General features: G+C 40.6%; 1 protein-coding gene across 1 annotated transcript in view; it reads right to left on the bottom strand.

The window, feature by feature from the left end:
- Window positions 1-9,934, bottom strand: part of DNAJC13 (DnaJ (Hsp40) homolog, subfamily C, member 13) — a 46,585-nt gene continuing 36,651 nt past the window's right edge. Inside the window, exons 44-55 of the mRNA XM_010184236.1 lie at window positions 9,746-9,837; window positions 9,321-9,420; window positions 8,784-8,858; window positions 8,509-8,621; window positions 7,929-8,098; window positions 7,532-7,574; window positions 6,473-6,646; window positions 5,158-5,337; window positions 4,773-4,913; window positions 4,171-4,314; window positions 3,244-3,343; window positions 1-236 (exon numbers count right to left, since the gene is read on the bottom strand). Coding sequence (XP_010182538.1) covers window positions 139-236; window positions 3,244-3,343; window positions 4,171-4,314; window positions 4,773-4,913; window positions 5,158-5,337; window positions 6,473-6,646; window positions 7,532-7,574; window positions 7,929-8,098; window positions 8,509-8,621; window positions 8,784-8,858; window positions 9,321-9,420; window positions 9,746-9,837 — 1,430 coding nt within the window. The 3' untranslated portion in view covers window positions 1-138. The remainder of the gene's footprint in view (window positions 237-3,243; window positions 3,344-4,170; window positions 4,315-4,772; window positions 4,914-5,157; window positions 5,338-6,472; window positions 6,647-7,531; window positions 7,575-7,928; window positions 8,099-8,508; window positions 8,622-8,783; window positions 8,859-9,320; window positions 9,421-9,745; window positions 9,838-9,934) is intronic.

Genomic DNA, 9,934 nt, shown 5'->3' with positions numbered 1-9,934 from the left:
CAGTCATAGAAAAAGGAATAACACTGTCATGAAACACCTGGAAAGGCAGTAAGTTCACTTCAATGTGCTGGAGGAAAGTGCTGTTCCTCATCACTGGCCAGTCTGCCTTTCTGTCTCTTTCACAAATGTTTCCAGTCCTTAGCTGACATCTCCCACTTCGTTGTCTACTGGGGGTGGTACGTTGGGCATTACAGATGATGTCGTCCCTGCAGTAAGGTAACCAGCAACTCCAGGGCCTTGCAGGAAGAAAACCGAGTATTGGTGATTAGTTTAGATTCTAAAGAGCAACTGAACAGCTTTATTCTCTCTGGTAACACTCAAATGCATCATCCAAGTCAACTAAGACACTTTGAACAAGAACATTTAAAGAATTTTTGTTTAGATTCTTTGGAGTCTAGGAACAGTAGAAATTAAGGCATCTTAGTCCAGTATGCGGAGTAGCATATGCAGGCCATTCTTGGGCTTGCTCAGCATTTTTTATTCTGATGGGCCAAATAAGTTACAAAAGAGCCCAAACCACCATCTCACCTTCCACCATGGAAGCGGCAGGGAAGAAAGGGTGGCCTTCCTTTGCTAAGGTAAGGACCTGCTGCAGAAGTTAAGCAAGTTCAGGCAGCTCTTTGTGCCTTTAGTTCAAGAGTAACAGCATTCTTGGTATACAGCAGCTCTGTATCAGAGCTAGAGAACTGCTTACCATTAAGAAATCTACACTGATTACCCTAGAGGCAGTCAGTTTTGCACTGCAGACAAAGCCCCTGTACCTCAAAGTTTGAAGTTTAAAATATTGTCACTTAGAAACTTTCAGCAAATGCAATAAAAACTCATGTTGCAGCATGAGGTGTTTCAACAGCAACTCTTACCAGATTAATGCTTGTAGAAGACTGCCAACCTACATGTTCCTGCATCCATACAGATATTAGCCCTTCAGCCTACACTGATCATCTTCAACATGGTTAAGTTCTGCTGGGCCCTTTACTCTCCTCCCCTTAAGTCATCCTCACTAAGTTGTCCTAAATTTACTATCCTTTCATTCCCCACCCTCCCTTCTCACACTACAGCCTGAAGCCAGAACACCAGAGCATGGTTTGTCTCCTTGCAAACAGTCTTACACTACTACTGCAAGCAAAGAGCAAAGGAAGCAGTGCCTTTAAAAAAAAAGCTCCCTGCCTGGCTTCAGAAGGGGACTCCTCTGCCAGCCCATCAGTGGCACCTGCCAAGAGCCAGACCCACTTCCACACATGTCCCTCAAACTTGTCCATTGTGGAGGATTCCTAATATACTTCAGACGTTTAGTTCATCTGCAGTACCAGCAAGTATCAGCCACTGCAGTTTTCTGCTCCCATGTGCTTGAAGAAGGCACATTTATCAGCATTTCGCAGTTTGAGACCATATATTTGTTACAGTTCTACAACATGCATCTAATTACTTGGAACACAGCAAGTGCAGCGTGCATTGTGCAAGATGGTATCTACCTGCTTTAGAGAGCTACACAGAAGTTAGCAAGCTGCCTGGCAGAGCAGATCTAAAGCCCACTTCTCAGGTGAAGGGGACTGCTGCCAGTTAGAAGGGAAGGAGAAGAGACACCTGAGGGAAGAGAAATAAGCAAGGGAAGTTTCAAGGGTAGTGCAAATAGCAAAGCAATTTGAAGCAAGAGATAAGGCAGAATACAGGAAAAGGCAGGTAAAAAAAACAAAGCTTGTACTTTGGTTTCCATCTGTACTTAGCATTTGTACAGCATCTTCATTCTACATTTGCAAGCACTTAAACATTAGGCAATATAAATGCAGCACAGGCCTCAAGGCAATTAATTAGTTACACTGCCCCCAGTCTCAAGCCACACCATGCCTGGTATAGTCTCAGTTCTCAGCCAGCAATCAGCCAGCATTTACATCTTATTTCTCATTTATAGTGTTTATGAAATACTAAGGAAATTCAGTACCAACTGAATCGAGTGTTCAACTGTTCTTTGTCAAAGTGGCATTAAATGAACTGAAGAAAGAAAACTCTTGTTCAGAGCCAAGGCATGGAGTCTTTCCTATGTGGAAAAATGCATCGAGTGTTGCAGTGTACCTGCTCTCCAAATATTAAGCATCTGCTTCTAGAATGTCTCATTACTGACTTTAAATGTTTTTGCTTCATTTTATCAAAATACATGCTAGTATCTTGCAAGAAAAACTTTTCTGTCTATGTGGCCATCTGATTTTTATCTCATTAATTCAGCTGCATGCAAAACTTTACCACGATTCCTATACTGGGTTTGATGAGAAAGTTCTCTGCAGCACATGGAAGCGTTCATATTGACCTCTCACAAAGTACTTTAAAACCTTACCTGGGAGCGTGAAATTTAAGGCCAAATGACTGTGCAGCTAATAGCTATTGAGGAGTTCAGAAGTCTGCATCATGTGTTGCTTTAGATACAGTTTACTACAATGTTATTACACAAAGTATTCTGAGATACAGCAAGTTATTTGTGATAGCGAAGTTTTGGACTATGATACAGCTGAAAGCAGTCATTAAAGATGTGCATCAAATGCTGCATGGGAGTGAAGAGAGAACCAGAATTTGATTGTAACTATTCAGATAGTTACTATCTGTGATGTAACTATTCTAGGATTACGTCCACACTGTGTCACTACCAGCAAGGAAGTTCACTTCAGCTGCCATCCTTTGTGTGTGCACAGCACACAACATGCACAGGTGGAATGCTCCGAGTCTGACTGGAACATGGCCTCGTGCTCCAAGCTGTTAACATTGAAACTGCTCCAGTACTACAATGACATGCCAAGCACTACAGCAGCGTAATTCACATGGCACACTTAATCCAGGCAGTAAGTGATTTTGAAGAAAGTTTACTCCTCCCTCCAATCTTGGAAAACAATTTGTTCCAGAACTGAAGTAGACTGATCTTGAGAAGGCACAGAAAGTCACTGTCATTCATTAATTCTAATTACATCTCTGCTGTATCGCTACAGAGTACTTCCAAGACTTGCCAGTGTCCAGATTCCATTGCTCTGATATTTTAGAAGTGGGTATGGCAAGGACTAATCAGAGAAATACAATCTCAACCATAAAAAGTTTGGGTTTTGATAAGCGTTTAAAAAACTTTCTGTATTTATACAGCATTGAATGTCCAGGCCACATGATGGCACTAGATCCTGAGTATAAACAGTAACTTCAGAGTCAAGTCTGACAACAGTAACAGTTCAGTAGGATTCAGGACATACATAGGAAAGAGTTGCTAACCTGTGAGGTATCCTGCTGTTTGTGTCTCAGAGATGAACAAGTCATGTTTCTGATCCTTGAAGGCACTCCACACAGAAGAACGAGACAAAATTTCATTTACCTACAATATTTGAAGAGATTAACACAGTAAGCAAGTGACATTTGTAACGTTCTAGGATAGTAAAACCCCTTGTTTTCTAGAGCCAAGCCATTCTGAAGAGACTACAAACAGCATTGCAGCAGTTTCAGCAGTGATACAGAATCACACATTTCCAAGGAGGCTGCAGCAACTTGCTTTTCCATTTGAATTGTGCAGCTGAACACAATGTAGAAAGCTTAAAGAAAAGTAATAGCAGCTTGACTTTTCTTCTTCATTCCCCAGTTAGGTGACAAGGAAAAGCAGCCCTGCAAGCAGCCACTTGCAATGCATCTAGACCTGAGGTAGAACAGGACTTTTCCTGTACCAAAGCAAGGTAAGACCAATTTGGAGTAAAGACCTATCCGCAGTTTCCCTCCCTTTGAGGACGCTTTTAACACAAGGTTAAGAGGAAGGCACCAAGACCTAGCACAGCTACTGGGACACGTTTTACCACCTTGAGTACACATCCATAACACCGCTGCAGTTGTCTACACCAGTATTTACCCAGGAAACAAAAAAGCAATTTACATTTCTAACAGAAGTTCTGCAGAGTTGTCACTAGAAGCCTACCAGCTCACAGAACATTTTTGCACTTGGGTTTTGTCTTTTTTACTAGTGCTCTTCACGTGCATTGAACCAATTCTCCACAAGAAAGAGATGGAAACATTCCAATCCATAATGATTTTGTAGTTACATGATAACTTTTTAGGCGGAATGATGCACACGACAGCCATAAGATTAAATGAGGGATGTTCAGAGTTTGATCTTCCAAGTATACAAAGCTCAATAAAGGACTTGTCAGTACTTACCTGTTCTCCGTACTGCAGGCTGCGAGACATGGATTTCAGAGTTTTTACAATCTGAGCTTTTGTTGCAGATGGGCTTTCCAGGTTCTCAAGACCAATACCTTCAAGCAGCTTTAGAAGGTAGGGGACCAAATCCGCTTTCAATGCCTGTAAAGATACTCAAATAAGATGTCTTAACAGGGACTAGGAAGTTCCATACAGATATTTTACATTACTAGCATTAATGTGAACCAAAAGTACCAACAGCTACTACTAAGCATGTTTAGATAGTAAATTTTTCCTGAGCTGTATAAACATACAAGAGAAAGCAAAGATATTGTCTAGTGGTTCTGCTCTAGGTGTAAACTCAGTTGAATTCACTGGCATTCCTACATTATGCTTTCTCAGCAGACAAGCCAACACTATCCTATGCATCAAGCTTCTTTCCTTCCAAATCCTTGAACAGGTACACATTTTGGATAAAGGATGGAATCCCGATTTCTCCAACGTGAAATGCACGTTAGTTAGATGGCTGCTGAGTTAAATGGTACCTCTCTTCTTATAAGCAGATTAGGTAGCCAAATATAAAATATCACATTTTTACAGACTGAGAACATAGTACTTACTTGGGCTACTAAGTCATTCTGTTCTTTCTGAAACATTCGATTAAGTGCTTCACAGGCTATACCAATTACATCCGATCTCTTTTTCATTCCATTCATGAGAGGGCTAATGGTCTCTAGTGATGCCATTGCTCGGACACAAAGCTAGAGAAAACAGAAACATCCAAGAGTACATCTTGTGCAAAGATGGGCAATTATGGTCAACCAAGACCATAAATTTCTCAGTGTTTTCAATCTATCAATTTCTCCTTAACTAGCTATAAGTCCCTGCTCATCTGGTACTCAGTATCTGTAGTTAGAATAATGCCCTTCTAGAAACACTGCTAAACAATACTAGTAACTCCAGTTACACTTTTTTCTCCCCTTGAGCACTGAAATGGTTCAATACCTCATTGTCAGACAATATGTGCATGACACGAATGGCACTTTTAGGAATGGCGTTGTTCTTGTGATTCATAGCTTGGATTATCTTGTGAAGGTGACCAAGCGGAGGAACTTGATCAGCTAGCTGAGGCTGGGCACTGAACAGGCACACAGTTGCTGTGGTAATCGTTTCTAAAGTTTCCCCCTGTAGAAAACCAAAAATCAACAGAAAATGTAACTTAGTAAAGCCTTATGTATCACTGTAACAGTAATATTTCTCACTTGCTCTGCCTTACCGATTATTTTTCCTTAATGCTTTTATCATGTCACTTTGCTTTGAAATTGTTAAAACAAGAAGATTACAAGAAAGTTATCAGCTCCAGTAGCAGACATTGACTAGTTTCATGAACACAGACGACACAGAAGTTCCTAAGATCTGTTTCCAGTATAGAAAAGCCAGTGTCTGGCAGCAGCCCCTGCATGCACAGCAGCCCCTGCATGCACAGCAGCCCCTGCATGCACAGCAGCCCCTGCATGCACAGCAGCCCCTGCATGCACAGCAGCCCCTGCATGCACAGCAGCCCCTGCATGCACAGCAGCTATATGCTAACTTGCTTGGTTGGAGCATGGTACCACAGATGTTTAGGCTGACCACCCGAATGCCTCAACTGGTTTTGCAGTCTGTGCAGCTGCACTCACTGCACTTGCTGTATTCTGCATGCCTATACAAACTGCTGTCACATCTTTATTAACACGACGCCAGTTTTATTCAGTGTGCAAGTTGGTTGCCTCCCTGCAAGTCTAACCAAGAATCTGAACACTGGTTAAGATTCAGTTAGTAACATCATTAAGTTACTGAGTTGAACATTGTTCTCAAACTGTAACACAAGTTCTACTGCATTACACTAATTGTGAAGTGGCAGCCTTGTATAGGTCATGTAGCTTACACCGGAGTGGGAAGTCAGTGTTGCAGAAGGACACTAAAAGTATCAAGAGCTGAACATTTTTAGGCAGTGTAGAACAAATGTCATTTGCTTAGGTTGGTCAATCATGGAATAATTAAAGATGCTTCATTTGTTACAGCTCATCTATACCACAGAACAAGCCTCTGAGACTTACAGAAGCTAGTTCTGTGGCCTCGGGGATTTTAAAAGGACTGACTCACGTTCAGAAGTTGCCTAAACATACCTACATGCTTTTACAGAGTCATAAAGCAGACAAAAAAAAATCATTCACGTTGGGAAGAAACTGTGAGAGTTGAAGTTAATCAGATACTAAAAGACTAACAGCTTAAGACTACAGAACAAATTTAAAAAGCAGAATCAGAAAAATCATCTTACATGGGGGTTATTTTTCTCCAGTAGTTCAGTAAACTTTTCCAACAGTGCAATGAGAAATTCTCTTGGTTTCCGTAAAACCCAGGCCGGCTGGGCAATAAAAATCCTCAGGAAGACTCCCCCCACTGAAAGTTCACCTTCTGCCTCACCATACACCACAGCAAAGTCTTCAGGCAGCTGTTGAATTGTAAAGTAGAAAGTGTTATTGGCAAGGGTATTTGTGAGAGCTGTAGTTGTTTCCCTGACACCATGACTAAGTGGTAAAGCGCCTCTGAACTAACTATTCTCTGAAATGGAGCTGTGCACGATCAACAAAGACTTCATCTTGAAGAAATGGGTAAGGAGTGAGTAGAAAGAACAGTGCAGGCAATCCTGCTACAGTGGACTTGACTTCAAAAGAACACAAGTCACTGAGTCTACAACTACACTAGTGGTAAACACTAGTTCAAGAGAAGTGCCAGCAACAAGGCTGACAGAAAGGAAAGGGCTGCTCTTTCCTGTGCCTTCAGGGGAAGGTTTCTCGCCATTAAAAGTTTCCAGTTCACACCTGTATCAAAATAACCATTGTGCATGTGGTTCGAAGTTTTTTTGATGGTGAACTCCTACTGTTGGGAAGAAGTCATGCCTGGCCTTTCACAGATACTAGAAAATACTACAGACTGAAAGATATCACTGATCGACCTGATGTGATGGAATGGCTCATGACAATAATTTTTGAGACTCAGTGGCTTACCTAACATTTACTACAAGTTTACTACAGCTATGTAGTAAGTGACACGATGTTTTCCAGCATACAGGTATTCTCCTTTGTTGCTGACTTTTGGTAAGTTTTAGAATGCCCTGAGTTATCAGAAAACTCAGGGTATTACTGGCAAAACTACTGCCAATAAGATGTTTTATTTCAAAGTATAGGAAGTAATGAAAACATCAATTAAATATTAAAACAGTTGTGTTAGCACAGCAGTGAGTTCCTGTTGGTACTTCAAGAGGAAAGCCTATGTAACAGAGTGTTGCATAAATTTCTCCTGGACACTCCCACAGTAAAAACAGTGTACTTTTTACCTTCCAGTTAGTGTCAGGGTTGTCCCTCTGAAGTTTAAAGTGCCTTTAAAAAGAAAGTAAATTTTAATGAGAAGTAAAAGAAGCAGTCATCTCCCCTACCTATCTCAGTCTCCCTCCATCATTGTGAATTAGGTTCAGTTTCTAAACCTCATTTTCTGCTCATTGTAACCCCCTCCCTGATCTTACAGCAGTGACCAAATACCTGGATTGTGCACCAACCACGCTTGGTTGTCGCTGGGTTACAGTTAAAATATATAAACAGTGAGCAAGTTTCTTTTTACTGAATTCTACTGTTTACAGGCAGAGCTTTGTCTGACACTCCTCCTATAGCAACTCTGGTTTACTGCCACTAAGTGTCTCAGTTCAGGAAATACTTAGTCCATAGGTCTCCACGTACTCAAGCATCATTTCTCGAACTGTTGTTGATACTTTCTCCCTGGAGTTGTCATTCCAAATTAATTCAGGATTTTCATGAGTTCCCTCAAAAATATGAACAGCAGCTTCAGGGTTGTCTCTCATGGCATCCATGAAGACTCCAGGTAAAAATTTCATTAGTGTAATTCTAACCTAGAAAGGACAAGCAGAATTGACATTTAGTATACTGTAAGTCAAACTACCTGAAAAACAGAGGACTCCAGAAAGTCCAATTATTTGTAGTGCTGTAATGCCAACTGCTAGGACACACAACCACAAAATAAAATAGCGCTATCATTTTAATTGTCTGAAATCTAGGTATCTTAAGTAAAGAAATCTGAAATCTAAGTAATCTTAGGAGTCATTACACACAGAAACCAAACTGCTTATATTAGTTAAAATAAACAACTGTTTCTTGAAACCTATTCACAGATTTAGAGTTAGCCATTTTGAAAAAGCCAGATTGCTCTTCACATGGACATTGGTTCCCCCCCCCCCACATCGTTACGGAGAGTTGGTGATATCATGGTAAGAGTTCCAACAACAGCTGTTAAGATTCTTACCTTTGGACCCACCAGCTTATCCGCAGTCATTTTGGCAAAGAGCTCTGCTGTTTGGGCTCGGACCTGTGGATGAGTTGAGTTGCAAAACATATCTAGTAAGTAGATTAAAGCACCTGTACAGAGAGATAAGAAAACATTCAATTTTTTCTGGTCACAAGTAGTATGAATTCACCAACTCCACACTGACTGTTGCTAAGGGAAGAGTAAAATTTTGTCACTGTATTTACTTTATGTCCAGTGTTGCAGAAACATCTACTTTCAAGGTAGTACCATACCTTTTGCCATGGCCTCTTTAATTATTTTTGTGCTAGATGTCAAAGCATACAAAGTCTCAAGGACAAGTTGCCGACCTGTCAAAATAAAAAGTATTAAGAACTTTGTACCATATAGACTAAAAATTAATCAAAGAAGAACTAAACTGATCTTAACAGAAAGCTTACGAGAAGAGCTAGTTAGAGGTACATATACAATTGCAAGCCTAGGGACTGCTGGCTAAATTCATGTACTTGGGAAATATCAGATCAGTCATACATTCTGGAATGGCATAAGTTCTTAAGTGTTTACTACCTAAATTCTCTAAAAGAATTAGTCAGTGAAATACTATGCAATTCAAACACATTAAAATATCTGCAATTCAAACGGTTCAGCTCACATGTTTAAGACAACAAGCAGGTTACATAGAACATATTTTTTAATCATCTCCACTGAAATGCTGTTTTATCCTTAAACAGTAGTAAGCTCAGCCAGCTGCACTCTAATTTGTGAGTTGGAAACCCTTTGCCTTGCAATGCTAAGAATTATATGGTACATACTTGAAGGTAAGGAATGCAGCAATGCCAGTAAGTTTGCAAGAACCATTGCCTCAGCGATGTTGTTAACACATTCTTGGTTACTTGTTACTATGTTCACTACCTGTAAAGAATCAGAAACACTGGATTGTATTTCAGCTGTTAAGACACTGTCCTGAAAAATGCAGTGTATGATTGTCAGTCACCTCACTAGGCAATGTAGTTAATATTTACAGTGTTTATTCCCACCACCAAACTGTCTTGTCACCTCAGAGAAGGGAGCAAAGAAGCTCTCACTTGGTCCTCCAAGGAGGAACTGACACCTTGGAACCCCAATCTTGATACTTTTTAGGTGCTACTCTAATAGTTACACAATCAGGTTTCTTTGCACTGATTATGTAGAGACAGGAAGAGATTTGGGGATTTTTTTATTTGGTTTGGTTTTTTACCTCCAGAGCCAGCTGCTGCACTTGGCCAGCTCCATGAACGCGTAGAAGGGAGAATATCAACTTAAAGTGCCCTATGCATTCACACTCTGAACCTGCAAGAGACCAAATAAGTTACTCTTCATGTCAGCCAAAGGATTCACTGAAGGCTATCCCAAGCCCACATTTCACTATACAGAGGTGTTAAAAGAC

Source organism: Mesitornis unicolor, unplaced genomic scaffold, assembly GCF_000695765.1.
Source record: "Mesitornis unicolor isolate BGI_N332 unplaced genomic scaffold, ASM69576v1 scaffold18915, whole genome shotgun sequence".
Taxonomy (NCBI): Eukaryota; Metazoa; Chordata; class Aves; order Mesitornithiformes; family Mesitornithidae; genus Mesitornis; species Mesitornis unicolor.
Note: the sequence above shows the minus strand (reverse complement) of the source record. Positions and strands in the feature narration are given on the sequence as shown.